Raw genomic sequence first — 19,033 nt, forward strand, 5'->3', positions numbered from 1 at the left:
AAAACGTCCTTTGCAAAGGACTGCTCTCCAGCTTCGGAGATCTGAATGCACGGACACCAGGATCTAAACCTGGATCCCGAACCTTCATACCTCTAAAAGGAAAGAACCGAGCAAACACCACATGAGTGAAGTCCTGGCCGTTTTGAGTATAGTCCGCTGCAGGCACAGGTGAGACCCGGACAACATTTCTAACCGGTCCCATGAAACCCGCTCTGGTATTAGACCGCAAAAGGCTTCTTATGCCGCAACCATCTGTCTTATTAATGGAACGTATTGATGAGGTGTCATCTCAAAGCCGATTGCACTCTGGATCCCCAGACCACTTTCCACAGGAAAAACACCTACCCCTAACCGGTCAGTATCAACTCTGAAACCCACTTCAGACATCTGCGTCATTGGTAACACCAGGCCAATCCCTGCGCCGAAGAACAGTCAGGGATAAACAACGACATGCACCGCGTAGAGGAAGCTGGGGATCTTACAAGGACAACCAATGTCCTGAACTTGACGCACATTTGTATAGCGTCGCGTGCTACCTCCCCTTCCATAGAGGAAAGGCAAGATCCATTAGATAAAATAGCCAGGGGAAACAACCGTAGCTCAGAATGTTCCCCTTTGGCTTCTATAAATAACTCACAAGTCCTAGTCTATTCCTGGACTAACTGAAAATTGGTAAACAAGTGGTCACCGGAGCGGGGACCAGTCAGATAGACTCAGCGATAAGTGGTGTAGGTAGTGGAAAATGAAAACTACGTCCACTTCTGCGAACCTAACAAGGCTGCAGAACACTTACCTTTTCACCTTCCACTGTCTTCACAGAAAAGGAAAAAAAGAACGGCATCAAACCGGTGAAAACGACTGCATCCCACAAAAGAATGCGTCGCCAACCGTTGTAAAGGAGGCTAATTCACTAATTTAGACTTACCAGCGGATACCGCCGAGATTGACTGAAGAGAGGCCACACCAGCAGCTATATATCTCTCACCAGCATCTCCCGGAGACCTCTTCCGCATTTTTCCGGTCACACCACCTGCTGTCACGTGACAGCCTGCTGTAATGTTATAAGGAAAAAATAAAAATAGGCAAGCCTACGCCCCCTGAGTAGGATCAGTCCAGTGGATGCTGACCCAACTATCGCACTCCCTCAAGTGCGTACATTACATATAATGTCAAAACATAGAAATAAAATTTCACTTAGCTGCCTGTGTATGATCCTTTGCGAATGACCCTGCGTCGATCAGGAGTTGACTGCCACACTTTTCTCTCCGCGTTGTGAAGAGACTAATATTCGGACTTCTTGAGAGGATCGAAACCAACTCGTCCTGGACAAACTATAACTTAATCAACAGTGCGGTCAGTACATGATAATACCATTATCTCGGCATTCATGGATATACATAATGGCCCTCATTCCGAGTTGTTCGCTCGCAAGGCGAATTCAGCAGAGTTACACACACTAAGCCGCCGCCTACTGGGAGTGAATCTAAACTTCTTACATGTGCGACCGATGTATGCGCAATATTGCGATCAAAACCGAGTTAGCAGTTTTAGAGTAACTCCAGACTTACTCTGCCTGTGCGATCAATTCAGTGCTTTTCGGTCCCGGCTGACGTCATAAACACACCCAGCGTTCGCCCAAGCACTCCCACCGTTTCTCCAGACACGCCTGCGTTTTTTCCGGAAACGGTAGCGTTTTCAGCCACACGCCCCTAAAACGCCGTGTTTCCGCCCAGTAACACCCATTTCCTGTCAATCACAATGCGATCGCCGGAGCGATGAAAAAGCCGTGAGTAAAAATACTATCTTCTTAGTAAAGTTACTTGGCGCATGCGCTGTGCGAACATTACGCATGCGCACTAAGAGAATTCTCACTGCGATGCGATGAAAAATACCGAGCGAACAACTCGGAATGAGGGCCTATGTAATACACAATACAACACCCGTATCGTAATGATACATATATAAAGTTATATCTACACATATATACGTATAGACGTAACCTATACGCAAGTGGATTACCTAGACCCGTCAGGTCCCTAGTGACAGTAGTGTGTTGTGAAAGTGTATGACCATGTACTGACGTGCCACCGATGTGAAACTACCAGGAACTTTACGGTCGACAGAAACAGAGTAAATGTCGACAGCACGGACTAGTAAACGGGCCAGATTAATAAAATTCTGGGCCCCCTAAGGGGTCTGAGGAAAGCATACCTCTACAAATGTAATAAGACCCCCGCTACATATTATATATATATATATCTATATATATACAAATCAATATAGGTACAAGGCATTTACAGTCTGTAAAAGTCTTCCCCAGGCATTACCATTGACGCCGACAGGACATCGACCGACTGCCGTGCCCCCCCTAACGTGCTTACTTATTTTTAAGTACACAAAAGCCACCTGCTTAAACTTAAGTGTTTAAACCATATACTGGCCAGTGTCGGCGAAAACGACAGTCATCCCCACAGGAACTGTCGACCAAATCCTCACATCTGTCGACATAAGTATTGTGTAAGTGAAAAAGGGAAACAATGACTTTGTGTTAACACCACCAGGAGTATGCGCCCATTAAATAACATAATGCTACATTACCCTATAGCATTAAGAACACTGAGTCCCCCACTTTCAGAAAATAATTTTGTCGGGGACCTAGTAAATATGGCGCCGACTCCTATGTTAAGGCTAAGCTCCGCTCTTCCCAGCGCGCTTACGCCCGCCTTACATAAACTGCATTTAAGGTATACAGGGCTATATCTCGTGTATATAAACCTATATATATACACAGTACTACACGCAGCCCAGGGCGCCCCTCACCCACGGAACTGTTGGCGTGTGGGAGCCCCTGAGTGCAGTGCTCATGTTGTGGTGCCCCGACGGGTGAAGATACCCGGAATCCGGGCATAATCCCCCGCTAGGGAAAATTTAGCAATGCTGCCCAGGACGCTCCCCCCCAGCACCCTGCACCCATGGGGCCTGCTGAACAAATAGCGCACAGTGCGCTGCAACAGCCGGCGGTGTCCGATACACGGAGCCCCGGAGCCGCCCGCTACCGCTTACCTGCACCGCTGTGTTCCCCCCTAGCGCACTCCCTTCCGTCTCAGCTCCCTCGGAGACGGCGTGCAGTGTGTGGGAGCATGCTGGCGGGGTCCGGGGCGAAGCGCCTCGGCCCCGTCGGGCGCGCTAGGCGGGAAGGCTTAGTGGTGGCTAGGTAACGGCGCGTAATGCGCCACACTGAGCTGCCGGGAGAGGGGAGGGGGGGGGGGAACAAGCCCTAAAGCCCCGGCCCCAGAACATTGTTAATAAAAATAAAAATATCCCCCATGAATAAGCCTGGGAAGCTGGCTGTGCGGGGGGGGGGGGGGGTGGGGGGTAGGTAGGGTATACGCTGACGGGGGTAGGACTACAGTGCCCAGGCACTAATCCACTTTTATGTCAGCCCCTCTAGGAAAACCCAGTAACTGCTGCCCAGGGCGCTCCCCCCCAGCACCCTGCACCCTGTGAGTGCGTTGGTGTGTGGGAGCATGGAGCGCAACACTACCACTGTACCTCCGTTACTGAAGTCTTCTGCCGTCACTGAAGTCTTCTTTTCTTCTCATACTCACCCGACTTCTGACTTCTGGCTTCTGTGAGGGGGTGACGGCGTGGCTCCGGGAACAAGCAGCTAGGCGCACCAAGTGATCGAACCCTCTGCAGCTAATGGTGTGCAGTAGCCGAGAAGCAGAGCCTTGAAACTCACAGAAGTAGGTCCTGCTTCTCCCCCCTCACTCCCAGCAGGTCTCCCTGAAAATAAAAAACCTAACAAAGTCTTTCAGAGAAACTCAGTAGAGCTCCCCTAGTGTGTGTCCCATCACTCCTGGGCACAAAGTCTAACTGAGGTCTGGAGGAGGGGCATAGAGGGAAGAGCCAGTTCACACCCAGTCTTAAGTCTTTATAGTGTGCCCAAGCTCCTGCAGATCCGTCTATACCCCATGGTCCTTTTGGAGTCCCAGCATCCTCTAGGACGTAGGAGAAATTTCTTATATTGACGCCCATCAAAAAAAAATGAAGGCATGTCTTTACGACCTTATCACTTAGACCCCGCAAAAAGAAGTTTGGACAACGTAGCAACATTGCCAATATGTGTCTAGTGTCTGACCTTGACCATCTTTCTGAATACGCATTTTAAATATGTGCAGTATTCCTTCCATTTGCATTCCAACAGATAGTCAAATTTATCAGGTTTAAAAAAAAAAAAAAAAAAAAAATCGATGCATGAGTTTGAAAAAAATGTTAAAACAGAAATGGGTGAAATTTACAAAACATTGTATACAAATGTAAAATTTTACCATATTTGTCGATAGTCAAAGCACATTTTCTGAAAAAAGGCTACATCTTCAGCTTGTATTGCTGACTCCCTATAGCTTATTATAGAACTTAAAAAAGGAGAATCAGCAGAAAAAAATCGGTTCACATAAAAATGTTCAGGTATTTGTGGCACAGTAGTCCTTCTGTTGATTGACACCAGACAGGATAGCCTTTCATAAACCTTGGCATCAGTAATTCTTTGCCAACCAACACCCTTTCAGCACTTTTTTTGTACTTGGCTCATTGTCTATAGATACTAACCACTGCTGACCATAAGCAGCCTGCAGGCCTTGCCATTTTTAAAATCACAATAATCTGCCCATAAAGATGTATCCCTTATTATAATCACTTGTCTTTACACCATATCTTCGGCATACAATATGTCAACTATGAGCAGCTACATCAGCTTACTGTCTAATATATTACTGTACATCACAGTCTCATGTACATTCCACCTACTCCTGAGTAAGGTAATTAAATTATAACATGTTAACATACTAATTCAGTAAAACTTAAAAAGGCCTCCATAAACCAAGGATGTTAATGCAATCTGTAAATACACGTTTACACTATTGTTTTTATAATTTACATCAATAACTTTTTTTTACAATAATAAGATTTTAAACCTACCGGTAAATCTTTTTCTCGTAGTCCGTAGAGGATGCTGGGGACTCCGTAAGGATCATGGGGAATAGACGGGCTCCGCAGGAGACATGGGCACTTTAAGAAAGTCTTTAGACCTGGGTGTGCACTGGCTCCTCCCCTCTATGCCCCTCCTCCAGACCTCAGTTAGAGAAACTGTGCCCAGTGGAGACGGACAGTACGAGGAAAGGATTTTGTTAATCTAAGGGCAAGATTCATACCAGCCACACCATCCACACCGTATAACTTGTGATAACTACCCATTTAACAGTATGAAACCAACATATCATCAGTTCAGGACCGATGCAACTGTAACATAACCCTTATTGAAGCAATAACTATATACAAGTATTGCAGAAGTAGTCCGCACTTGGGACGGGCGCTCAGCATCCTCTACGGACTACGAGAAAAAGATTTACCGGTAGGTTTAAAATCTTATTTTCTCTTACGTCCTAGAGGATGCTGGGGACCATGGGGATTATACCAGAGCTCCCAAACGGGCGGGAGAGTGCGGATGACTCTGCAGCACCAAATGGGCAAACACAAGGTCCTCCTCAGCCAGGGTATCAAACTTGTAGAATTTTGCAAAGGTGTTTGACCTCGACCAAGTAGCAGCTCGGCACAGCTGTAGTGTAATGCCGAGACCTCTCGGGCAGCCGCCCAAGAAGAGCCCACTTTACTATTAGAGTGGGCTTTGACCGATTTCGGTAACGGCAATCTACCCGTAGAATGCGCCTGCTGAATCGTGTTACAGATCCAGCGAGCAATAGACTGCTTTGAAGCAGGGGCACCAATCTTGTTGGTTGCATACAGGACAAACAGTGCTTCTGTCTTTCTGACCCTAGCCATTCTGGCCACGTACATTTTCAAAGCCCTGACCACATCAAGCAACTCGGAATCCTCCAAGTCACGTGTAGCCACAGGCACCACAATAGGTTGGTTCATATGAAATGATGATACCGCTTTTGGCAGGAATTGAGGACGGGTCCGCAATTCCGCTCTATCCATATGGAAAACCACATAGGGGCTTTTATGTGACAAAGCCGCTAATTCCGACACTCGCCTAGCCGACGCCAAAGCTAATAACATGACCACCTTCCACGTGAGATATTTCAACTCCACCATTTTCAGTGGTTCAAACCAGAGCGACTTTAAGAAACTTAACACCACGTTAAGGTCCCAAGGTGCCAACGGAGGTACAAAAGGAGGCTGAATACGCAGAACTGCCTTCACAAAAGTCTGAACTTCTGAGAGAGAAGCCAATTCTTTTTGAAAGAAAATGAATAGGGACGAAATCTGGACCTTAATGGAGCCTAATTTTAGGCCCACATTCACTCCAGTTTGCAGGAAGTGAAGGAAACAGCCCAGATGGAATTCTTCCGTAGGAGCATTCCTGGCCTCACACAAAGAAATATACTTTCGCCATATGCGGTGATAATGTTTTGACGTTACATCCTTCCTAGCCTTTAATAGCGTAGGGATGACCTCCACCGGAATGCCTTTCTCTGCTAGGATCCGGCGTTCAACAGCCATGCCGTCAAACGTAGCCGCGGTAAGTCTTGGAACAGACAGGGCCCCTGTTGCAACAGGTCCTGCCTTAGAGGAAGAGGCCACGGATCTTCTGTGAGCATTTCCTGCAGATCCGGGTACCAGGTCCTTCGTGGCCAATCTGGAACAATGAGGATTGTTCTCACACCTCTTTTTCTTATTAACCTCAACACCTTGGGTATGAGAGGAAGAGGAGGAAATACATAGACCGACTGGAACACCCACGGTGTCACTAGGGCATCTACAGCTACTGCCTGAGGGTCTCTTGACCTGGCGCAATACCTCTGTAGCTTTTTGTTCAGGCGGGACGCCATCATGTCTATCTGTGGCAGTTCCCACCGACTCGCAATCTGTGCGAAGACTTCTTGATGAAGACCCCACTCTCCCGGATGTAGGTCATGTCTGCTTAGGAAGTCTGCTTCCCAATTGTCTACTCCTGGAATGAACACTGCTGACAGTGCGCTTACATGATTCTCCGCCCAACGAAGAATTCTGGTGGCTTCCGCCATCGCCACTCTGCTCCTTGTGCTGCCTTGGCGGTTTACATGAGCCACTGCGGTGACGTTGTCTGACTGAATCAGAACCGGTTGGTTGCGAAGTAAGGTCTGCGCTTGACGTAGGGCGTTGTATATGGCCCTTAGTTCCAGGATGTTGATGTGAAGACAAGTCTCTTGACTTGACCAAACACCTTGGAAATTTCTTCCCTGTGTGACTGCTCCCCAACCTCGGAGACTTGCATCCGTGGTCACCAGGATCCAGTCCTGAATGCCGAATGTGCGACCCTCAAGAAGGTGAGCACTCTGCAGCCACCACAGTAGTGACACCCTGGCCCTGAGGGACAGAGTGATCAACCGATGCATCTGTAGATGTGACCCAGACCACTTGTCCAGTAGGTCCCATTGGAAAGTCCTCGCATGGAAACTGCCAAAGGGAATGGCCTTGTATGATGCCACCATCTTTCCCAGGACTCGAGTGCAGTGATGCATTGACACCTGTTTTGGTTTCAATAGGTTCCTGACCAGATTCATGAGTTCCTGGGCCTTTTCTATCGGGAGATAAACCCTCTTCTGGTCCGTGTCCAGAATCATGCCCAAGAAAGGCAGACGAGTCGTAGGAACCAACTGCGACTTTGGAATATTGAGAATCCAACCGTGTTGCTGTAACACTTCCAGTGAAAGTGATACGCTGTTCAGCAACAGCTGTCTTGATCTCGCTTTTATGAAGAGATCGTCCAAGTACGGGATAATTGTGACACCTTGCTTCCGCAGGAGCACCATCATTTCCGCCATTACCTTGGTGAAAACCCTCGGGCCGTGGAGAGACCAAACGGCAACGTCTGAAATTGGTAATGACAATCCTGTACCGCAAATCTGAGGTAGGCCTGATGAGGTGGATAAATGGGGACATGAAGGTATGCATCCTTTATGTCCAGAGACACCATAAAATCCCCCCCTTCCAGGCTTGCGATGACCGCTCTTAGCGATTTCATCTTGAACTTGAACCTTTTCAAGTATAGGTTCAGGGATTTTAAATTTAATATGGGTCTGACCGAACCGTCCGGTTTTGGGACTACAAATAGGGTCGAGTAATATCCCCTTCCCTGTTGAAGGAGGGGAACCTTGACCACCACCTGTTGAAGATACAATTTTTGTATTGCCTGTAATACTATCTCCCTTTCCTAAGGAGAAGTTGGTAGGGCCGATTTAAAAAATCGGCGAGGAGGCACGTCCTCGAATTCCAGCTTGTAACCCTGAGAAACAATTTCTATCGCCCAGGGATCCACCTGGGAGTGAACCCAGATGTGGCTGAAAGCCCGAAGACGTGCCCCCACTGGGGCGGACTCCACCAGTGGAGCCACAGCGTCATGCGGTGGATTTTGTAGAGGCCGGGGAGGTCTTCTGTTCCTGGGAACTAGCTGTGTTGTGCAGCTTCTTCCCTCTGCCTCTACCTCTGGCAAGAAAGGACGCACCTCGCACTTTCTTGTTTCTTTGTGATCGAAAGGACTGTATTTGATAATGCGGTGCTCTCTTAGGCAATGAGGGAATATAAGGCAAAAAAATAGATTTTCCAGCATTAGCTGTGAAGACTAGGTCCGAGAGACTTTCAACAATTCCTCACCCCTGTAAGGTACTCCATATGCCTTTTTGAGTCGGCATCACCTGTCCATTGCCGTGTCCATAGGACTCTTCTGGCAGAAGTCTACATAGCGTTTATTCTAGATCCCAGAAGACTAATGTCTCTTTGAGCATATCTCATATACAGGACAGCATCTTTCATATGCCCTAGGGTCAATAAAATAGTATCCTTATCTAGGGTATCAAGCTCCTCTGATAAGGTATCCGTCCATGCAGCTACAGCACTACACACCCAGGCCGACGCAATTGCCGATCTGAGTAAGGTACCTGAATGTGTATAAATGGACTTCAGGGTAACCTCCTGCTTGCGATCTGGGACGGCAGGGCTACCTTTTTGGATAAACGTGTTAATGCTTTGTCCACCCTAGGGGATGATTCCCAGCGTAACCTATTCGTTGGCGGGAAAGGATACGCCATAAGAATCCTTTTGGAAATCTGCAGTCTTTTATCTGGAGATTCCCAAGCTTTTTCACATAACTCATTCAGCTCGTGTGAGAGGGGAAAGGTTACCTCAGGTTTCTTTCCCTTATACATATACACCCTCTTGTGAGGGACAGGGGGTTCCTCTGTGATGTGCAAAACATCTTTTATTGCCATAATCATATATCGAATGGTTTTAGCCAATTTTGGCTGTAACTTTGTATCGTAATCCACACTGGAGTCAGAATTCGTGTCGGTATCTGTGTCAACTATTTGGGATAGTGGGCGCTTTTGGGACCCAGACGGTCCCTGTGACATAGGATCGGGCATGGGCTGAGGCCCTGACTGTCTCAAAGCTTCAGCTTTGTCTAATCTTTTGTGCAATGAGTTTACACTAGCATTTAAAACATTCCACATATCCAGCAAGTCAGGTGTCGGCGGAGACACCACATTCATTTGCTTCCGCTCATCTCTAATATAGCCTTCTCCCTCAGACATGTCGACACACGCGTACCGACACATCACACACACACACGGGGAATGCTCTTTCTGGAGACAGTTCCCCCACAAGGCCCTTTGGATAGACAGAGAGTATGCCAGCACACACCCCAGCGCTATATATATCCCAGGAATCACACAGTAATTTAATGTTTACCTAGTAGCGCTGTAGTATGTAATTGCGCCGAATTATGTGTCCCCCCTCTCTTTCCAACCCTCTTGTCTACCATGTAAGCAGGGGAGAGTCCGGGGAGCTTCCTCTCAGCAGTGCTGTGGAGAAAAAATGGCGCTGGTGAGTGCTGAGGGAAAAGCTCCGCCCCCTCGGCGGCGGGCTTCTGTCCCGCTAAAACTGTAAACTTGGCGGGGGCTCATACATATATACAGTGCCCAGCTGTATATATGTTTATTTTTGCCAAACAAGGTTTAAATTGCTGCCCAGGGCGCCCCCCCCCCCTGCGCCCTGCACCCGTACAGTGACCGGAGTATGTGAGGTGTATGGGAGCAAAGGCGCATAGCTGCAGTGCTGTGCATTACCTCAGTGAAGAACAGTGAAGTCTTCTGCCGCCTGTGAAGTCTTCTTTTCTTCTCATACTCACCCGGCTTCAATCTTCCGGCACTGCGAGGGGGACGGCGGCGCGGCTCCGGGACGGCGGCGTGGCTCCGGGATGGACGGCGAGGGTGAGATCCTGCGTACCAGTCCCTCTGGAGCTAATGGTGTCCAGTAGCCTAAGAAACAGGACCTTGCAACTCACATAAGTAGGGCTGCTTCTCTCCCCTCAGTCCCTCGATGCAGGGAGCCTGTTGCCAGAAGGCTCCCTGAAAATAAAAAAACTAACAAAATACTTTCTGTTAGCAAGCTCAGGAGAGCTCACTGAAAAGCACCCAGTCTCCACTGGGCACAGTATTAAACTGAGGTCTGGAGGAGGGGCATAGAGGGAGGAGCCAGTGCACACCCAGATTTAAAGACTTTCTTAAAGTGCCCATGTCTCCTGCGGAGCCCGTCTATTCCCCATGGTCCTTACGGAGTCCCCAGCATCCTCTAGGACGTAAGAGAAATTTAGATTATTGCTGCAACCTTACTTTGTTTATCACCTCATGGCAATGTCATTTTTATTCCTGTTTAAATTTTCTAAGGTACAACAATGGTTGTTTTTAGCGTAAAACATTTACCACACTCAGAACATGGAAACATGCTTCTCACCTGTGAGTTTTCTGATGTCTGACAAGATCTGATTTATATGTAAAACATTTCCCACACTCAGAACATGAAAATGGCTTCTCACCTGTGTGAGTTCTCTGATGTCTGACAAGAACAGATTTCTCTGTAAAATACTTCCCACACTCAGAGCATGAAAATGGTTTCACACCTGTGTGACTTCTCTGATGTTTAGCAAGATTTGATTTAACGGTAAAACATTTTCCACACTCAGAACATGGAAACAGCCTCTCCCCTGTGTGGATTCTCTGATGTCTTACAAGAGATGATGTCGCTGTAAAATGTTTCCCACACGTAGCACATGAAAATGGTTTTGCACCTGTGTGAGTTCTCTGATGTTTAACAAGTTTTGATTTCTCTGTAAAACATTTCCCACAGTCAGAACATGAAAATGGCTTCTCACCTGTATGAGATCTCTGATGTATAACAAGTTTTGATTTATCTGTAAAACATTTGCCACAGTTGGAACATGAAATTGGCTTCACACCTGTGTGACTCCTCTGATGTATAACAAGTTTTGATTTCCGTGTAAACCATTTCCCACACTCAGAGCAGGAAAATGCCTTCTCACCCGTGTGATTTCTCTGATGTGTAACGAGAGTGTATTTCTGTGCAAAACATTTCCCACATTCAGTACATGCAAATGGTTTCTCACCTGTGTGAGTTCTCAGATGTATAACAAAGACTGAACGATGTAAGAAACATTTACCGCACTCAGAACAGGGAAACATTTTAGCACCTGTAGGGCTTGTTCTATGTATAATATCATCTAACGTATCAGCAGAACAATCTTTATGATTAGAGGGATCAGATGACGTATCTTCCCTGTCCAACACTGGATGTATATTTTGTCTAACAGGGTTTTCTCCTGGAGAATCTTGTACGATGTTATCTTCTATTTTATAATCTGATGACAAAAGGAGACGTCCCTCTGAGGTATTCCTGCCTCTGCATCCATCTGCTGGAAATAAACATATCTTTTGAAAAAGAAAAAAAAATTCTTAAAATTTACATTGGAATAAAAGTTAACACAATGTGGGGGAGGGGGGATTTGTAATAAAGGTATTTGACTGTGCTGTGCAATGGAAAGTGCTCACCCCCCTTTTGGATAAAAAAGATGTAAAGGAGTGTGCCGTTGCTTAGTAACCATGATATTGAATAGGTTAGATAAAATGTATTGCTATATACATGTGTACCCTATGTGTCAACTTGAAAATATTACTGTTGCCAATAAATGCAGCTAGTTATAATATTAGTAAAATCTGTCAAACCTGCCAATACATTGGAATAAACAGTCAATTCATTTAATTATAACCACAGATGTCAGTTCCGCTATGCACGGATTTTAAATGTCACACATCATCATGCGTAAGATACAGCTCAGGCTGGATATAGACACTGTCTAAAAATATAACAAATGTATCTTATTGCACAGTATGTGGAATGTCCAGATCATGCAGAACGCAACACGTGTATAATTCTCCGTATATAATGTGAAAATAGAGGCTTTCAGAGCACTCGAGGGCGGTGGTAGGTTAACAGGGACTCCCACTAGGAGATATCGACTTAGATGCACCCAACACGCAGGTCGCGGCCCTCTGCCAGGTTCCCTTGTACAGACACTGGCGTGCTCAGGAGTGAAGATGGAAGTGCACAGTTGACAAGCCGAGTCAGGACCAAATGAATGGCAAAGTACCAGGGAGAAGGCGGAATCACTAACGCAGTACCAAAGGATCGGGAGGAATAGCTGAAGTCAGGGACAGATAGCAAATAACAAAAGGGTCAGGAAAGTTGCAGCAAGGTATGATCCTATTCACCTGGCACAGGAACAGTCCTCTGGCCTTCCTTTTAAATGTAGATACTAAATTTGATACCAAGTGTCACTTCTTCCTCTAGGTGCAACTGGCGCTTTAAATGTAATATTTGTGTGGACACACAGGACTCAGGGAGGGGGAGAGACAAAGGCAGCCCTGCAGCAGCTGCCGGCTGACAGAATCACAACAGCGGGCGCCGGGGAATAACCGCCCCCGCTGCCTCGTAGCAGTCTCTGCAGACCAGCGGCGCCGGACCCGGTAAGTAAGTGCCGGGATCTCATGCGCTGTGACAATCTAGCAAATAATGTTACAACGCAACACATAACCATAAATGTAAATACAACACAATCACCTGGGTATGAAGCACTAAAATAACACAGGGCTAAAATGTAACGTCCAGGTAGGGTTTGGAATAAGAAAGCGTACCATACTATCCCTTTAAACCGGGAAACTCATGAATTTCACAGGTTCTGTGGTTGGTTAAAACCAGCTGAAATGCAGGCTTGTAGTCAGCCAGCCACAGAACCTGTGTAGTTCATGAGTGTCCCAGGTTAAAGGGACAGTATGGCAAGTCTAGGAATAATGCATTGTAACTTTAGGCTCCTACATAATTCTGGTTTCTTTACAAATGTCTATGCAGAGTGCAAGAATAATACAGCCTGCAAAACGTATATAATGTCTATGCGGAGTGCCAGCATAATAGTATCTGCAAAACGTAAATTATATAGTGTCTATGTAAAATGTACAAAACTCAGTCCTGAGCAGGCAATAATACTCCAGTGTCCCTTTATGTTCGCGCTAGTGGCACCCCAGTATCATAATACAGTATGTGACACTGTTCCGTACTTAATTAGTACTACTCACCTGTGCTGATATCTGTAGGGATTTCCTCCTCCTTACACAGCTGATTACTCCTCACATACGTCTCCTCTTCCTCCTCCTTACACAGCTGATTACTCCTCACATACGTCTCCTCTTCCTCCTCCTTACACAGCTGATTACTCCTCACATACGTCTCCTCTTCCTCCTCCTTACACTGCTGATCTATCATCACATACGTCTCTTCTCCCTGTATAGCTTCTGTTTTAATATTAATCCGGTCTTCACCCTAAGTAGCCATAACACACACTGAGAGTGAATGAGAAGATCTGTCTCAGACATGTACAACTTCCTTACAAGTCATTACATCCTCAGAAGTTTTGATAATTGGCATGACCCTCAGATACACCTACCTGATCCTCCTGTGGGACACTGTGACTCTCCTCTGTATGATCCTGGGAATAAAGAGGACGGAGACACCTCTCTGGGGTATTCCTGTTACTGGCTCCATCTGTAGGAGACACACAGTGAATTAATCCATAGTATATATGCCAGAGGTTCTCAAACGCGGACCTCAAGGCACCCCAACAGTCCAGGTTTTAGGTATATCCATGGCTCAGCACAGATGGTTATATTAAATTGACTGAGGTGCTAATTAAGTCACTTGTGGCTAAGCATAGATAAACTTAAACCTGGACCCTTGGGATGCCTCGAGGAGAACCTCTGATATATGGGATTATCATATGATGTGTAGCTAGGTGGAAAGTAGGTCATACTCTCTGCTTTGCAATTAAGGCATCTAACGAGTGTTTGCAACACCGTACAAGGTGTAAACATCACTATGTAACATTATACAACATACGTAAGGTCACAATAGTAAAACCACAGACCATAAGGACAACACGCAGTAGCTGTAAGTGGAGGTGAGTGGCAGGGAAGGGAAGGTGATGCAGCTCTCAGTGATCCTGTACCCAGCATATGTACCAACACTCAGTATCAGTCACTGAGGAGGAACCAGAGATAGGTGGCACCGATGTCATGGACAGTGCAAGGGAGAGACATAGAGGAAAGAAGGCCATGTCTTACATACTAAGGGGAAGGGTTGTACAGTTGTTGGGGTGACCTGGCAAGAGCAGGTAACAACACAAAGTCTCCTCTTACCCAGTGATGTGAGTGGCCGGTGATTCTCCATCATCACGTCCTTGTACAGACCCCTGTGTTGCTCTATATACTCCCACTCCTCCATAGAGAAATAGACAGTGAAATCCTCACATCTTATAGGAACCTGACACACACAATGATACAGTCATCACCCAGACACATCCCCTGGTGTTACTGTATAATGCCCCAATCCAAGCAGTCACCTCTCCAGTCATCACCCAGACACATCCCCTGGTGTTACTGTAAAATGTCCCAATCCCAGCAGTCACCTCTCCAGTCACATCCCCCGGTGTTACTGTAAAATGTCCCAATCCCAGCAGTCACCTCTCCAGTCACATCCCCCGGTGTTACTGTAAAATGTCCCAATCCCAGCAGTCACCTCTCCAGTCACATCCCCTGGTGTTACTGTATAATGTCCCATTCCCAGCAGTCACCTCTCAGGTCACATCCCCCGATGTTGCTGTATAATGTCCCATTCCCAGCAGTCACCTCTCCAGTCATCACCCAGACACATCCCCTGGTGTTACTATATAATGTCCCATTCCCAGTAGTCACCTCTCCAGTCAGCAGCTGAATGATCTTGTTGGCGAGTTCCAGGATCTTCTGCTCATTGTATTTCTCATGTACCAGTGAGTGAGATGGAGGCACCGGGATGGGGATCTGAGTCCTGGTCTGTAGATCTAATACACGGGGGTGGCCTCTGGGTGTCACACACTCACTTGATGTTTTATTCACCATTGTATAAGTCTGTGTATTGAGAAAGACACAACTATTGTATACAGTCCCAAAAATGCTCACCTTTCCCAATAGGCCTCTGTGTTAGTAGTAGTGATGTAGCTGTAACACTCCCAAAACCCGTTACCTCTCCAGTCAGGCCCCTGTGTTAGTAATAGAGATAAGAGTGATATCACTGTGACACTCCCAGACTTCCTCACCTCCCCAGTCAGGTCCCTGTGTTAGTAATAGAGGTAAGAGTGATATCACTGTGACACTCCCAGACTTCCTCACCTCCCCAGTCAGGTCCCTGTGTTAGTAATAGAGATAAGAGTGATGTCACTGTGAAACTCCCAGTCACCCTCACCTCCCCAGTCAGCAGGTAGATGATCTCCAGGGTGAGATCTAAGATGTTCTCAGTTATGTGTCTTCCGTCCTTTTTCATCTTGAATACTCTGAGAAAGTGATCAGGTTCTGGTGGCTGACCCGAGATGTCCTCTGTAGAACAGAACATAATATATATATTTAGAAAGCAGCAGTCTCCTTTGTATGTATGTGGCCTGTGTATTAGGCGCCTAAATCCATTCTAATGTATATGACTGCCCAGCATATAGGCAGTGTGTGTACACACTATATAGAAAGAATAGGCAGGACAAAATCATAAAAGTCTTTTAAGTATATAATGTGAAATAAACCTTTACAGAGATTGAGGAATCACACCCTAATAGCAAGGTGGTCATGAGATACAGAGACAGCTTCACATTTTATACAAAATGTTCTAGGAAAGAAATGAAGAGAAAGATCCCTGAGGAAGCATCTGTGAAACGCGTAGGACAGAAGGGCTAGCTGGGAGGAGAGTCTGGGGTAGTACACACTTATGGTTACGCTGCTACTTTGTAGCATACATACATTACATTTAATTTCAAGATGTAGAGGCCTAAAATCGACATAATTAAGAAAAATATTTTATTTTATTGAAAACTACAAAGACGGGTGGGGGGGATTGGTTGCTATAGGCAACATCTCCACTTGTTTACTCTTTGCACTCCTTGATACATCTCCCCCCCATGCTTTGATTGCTTTAAGTCAGATAAAGAATACATTTCCATTTACAACACGCCGAGCAAGGGTCAGCCGTCAGCGATATCTATAGTGAGATAATGTCACACACATGGGGTGGAATATAATAACATGTAGAGGACGTGTCACTGATGAACGCTTCAGATTAATTGGCATCATTATTAGCTATGTATCTAAGACTCTCTATATAGTTACCTGTGTGTCTATCACCATGGAGGTATCTACCTCTCTATGTAACTAATACCGCTTTTCTATCAACATCCCAGGTCTGACATTCCGGGGTCAGTACCTTTCACACTACACACAGGTACAGTGCTAGGAGGTAACATTATCTCCACACACCAGAAACACCAAATCATAGGAGAATGGCGGAAGGGTGGGGAGAGATTACAGCCTCACCGTATGAAGTGGGGATGTGAAACAAAAATCAGACCAACCCAGACCGTATGGGGAGGCTGTTACCTCTCCCTCACCGCTGACCGCTTTCACAGATACGGTTCCAATGTGAGCCAATCACCACGCTGTAAACGGGTCTCGGATTGGAGACTGCAATTCCCTGGGACCTTCCAGTGTACAATCTGCTCGGTACTCAGGAAGGATTCCTAGGTGACTGGACCCAGGTTGAGTCATTTCCACTGACAACAATCGTGGGTTGGTAAGCATTCATGTGCAAACACCCTGGAATTTCAAGTTGGCGGAAAAGGGATATAAAGTCTTTATCTCCATCTCCATATATGTATCTGTAGTGTTGTGTACGTCTCCATGAGTCTATATAGGTCTTGACAAAAGTGAATGGACACTGACAGCAAACAGATCAATGAGATATTATTGACGTCAGTACTGTGTAGGTCCACCCCGTGCAGTGATTACTGCAGACACCCTTCTTGACAAACTGGCCACAAGTTCCTGGACACCAGCAGGCGTTTTTTTGTCATTCCACCTTAGGTAGCGTTCAGGCCAGGCTGTTTTAGCAAGGTACCGCACCCTACCTGATTTTTAAAGGCAAAATGTGCCGTGCTCTTTTACCATCGCCCTAATAAAACAGCCTTCACGTTGCCGTGCCGCCGCGTGAACAGAGGCAGTGCGCATGCGCGCAGCATACATTCACATTAAAGGAAGAGCTTGGGTGTAGCCCAGCACCTATGTAAGTTGAGGGCATGCCCCTATTAGTGATGCCAACGGCTGGGTATGTCCCCACTTTGGTGCTGACCGGGTCGCACCGTTCCCAGTAGTGACGCCAGTGGAGCAGTGCCACCCTCCCCGGCCAACCGCGCACCTTTTTGGCCGGGTGCGACCATACTCACCCTCGCTTCCCTACGCGCTGCCCACATCCTAGCAGGAACACTAAGTACAATGACCAACTGTGACTCTAAAGATTGAGTCAGTCTACATCGCACCCGTTGCTCCAATTCGGCCAAGAGGTTCTCAATGGGGTTAAGATCTGGACTCTGAGCTGGCCCATCCATCTGGGTAACAGAACTTTCTGTATACCATTCCTGCATCACCCTACATGACATTGCGTAGCCTACGATGATCCCCATTTCAAACTCGGTTGGCTCTTTCTGGCAAGACATTTTGTAACCAAATGATCTAATCATTGCCCCTATACCGGTTTTATACCTTCATGAACATGTCTGCTGCAGGAGCACACCACTTCACTTACACAGGGGGGTTGGGGTGTCCAATCACATTTGTCTACATAGTGTATAAAGCTGTTTATGCCTCTATGAATAATTAGACATATCTGAAGTCCTTATGTACGTATAGGTCAATAGACCTATCTATGCATCTATCTAGTGGCAGTGTAATAGCAGCACAGATGCTGTAATAGTTAGCATTCCTGCCTCACAGCACTGAGGTCATGGATTTTATTCCCACCATGGCCATATCTGTGTGGAGTTCATATATTCTCCCCGTACTTGCATGGATTTCCTTCCACAAACCAAAAATATACTGGTAGTTTAATTGTCTCCCAACAAAAATTAACACTGGTGGTGTGAATACGTGCGTGTATATGTGATACGGAATACAAACTGTTGGCACCACTGAGGCAGGGACTGATGTGAATGACCAAATATTCTCTGTAAAGGAGCTGCGGAATATGCATGCACTATATATATATATATATATATATATATATATATATATATATATATAAAACTGTAAATAAATATATAAAAGTCAACATAGATATCTATATCTCTATGTATGTGTATACCTCCTGGGCTGTCTGTGTCTCTATATATGGATGTATACAGGAGGGTATATATACAGCTATAGCCTATATGTATAGTGACGCCTGTGCCTCTATATACGAGTGTATACAGGAGGTATATAGGCAGCTATAGCCTCTATGTACGTGTATATGTATACAGCTGCCTGTGCCTCTATATATGAGTGTATACAGGAGGGTATATAGGCAGCTATAGCCTCTATGTATGTGTATATGTATAGAGACACCTGTGCCTCTATATATGAGTGCATACAGGAGGGTATATAGGCAGATATAGCCTCTATGTATGTGTATGTGTATAGAGACACCTGTGCCTCTATATATGAGTGTATACAGGAGGGTATATAGGCAGATATAGCCGATATGTATGTGTATATGTATAGAGACGCCTGTACCTCTATAT

The 19,033-nt window shown here is 46.1% G+C and overlaps 1 protein-coding gene across 1 annotated transcript in view; it reads right to left on the reverse strand.

Annotated features, from left to right (window-relative positions):
* Nucleotides 1-19,033, reverse strand: part of LOC134983081 (zinc finger protein 615-like) — a 145,005-nt gene that overhangs the window by 125,375 nt on the left and 597 nt on the right. The window contains exons 2-7 of the mRNA XM_063948776.1: nucleotides 15,685-15,815; nucleotides 15,159-15,350; nucleotides 14,604-14,727; nucleotides 13,856-13,953; nucleotides 13,488-13,731; nucleotides 10,795-11,770 (exon numbers count right to left, since the gene is read on the reverse strand). Of these exons, the coding sequence (XP_063804846.1) occupies nucleotides 10,795-11,770; nucleotides 13,488-13,731; nucleotides 13,856-13,953; nucleotides 14,604-14,727; nucleotides 15,159-15,350; nucleotides 15,685-15,815 (1,765 nt within the window). The remainder of the gene's footprint in view (nucleotides 1-10,794; nucleotides 11,771-13,487; nucleotides 13,732-13,855; nucleotides 13,954-14,603; nucleotides 14,728-15,158; nucleotides 15,351-15,684; nucleotides 15,816-19,033) is intronic.

This window comes from Pseudophryne corroboree (genome assembly GCF_028390025.1).
Source record: "Pseudophryne corroboree isolate aPseCor3 chromosome 3 unlocalized genomic scaffold, aPseCor3.hap2 SUPER_3_unloc_1, whole genome shotgun sequence".
Classification (NCBI taxonomy): Eukaryota; Metazoa; Chordata; class Amphibia; order Anura; family Myobatrachidae; genus Pseudophryne; species Pseudophryne corroboree.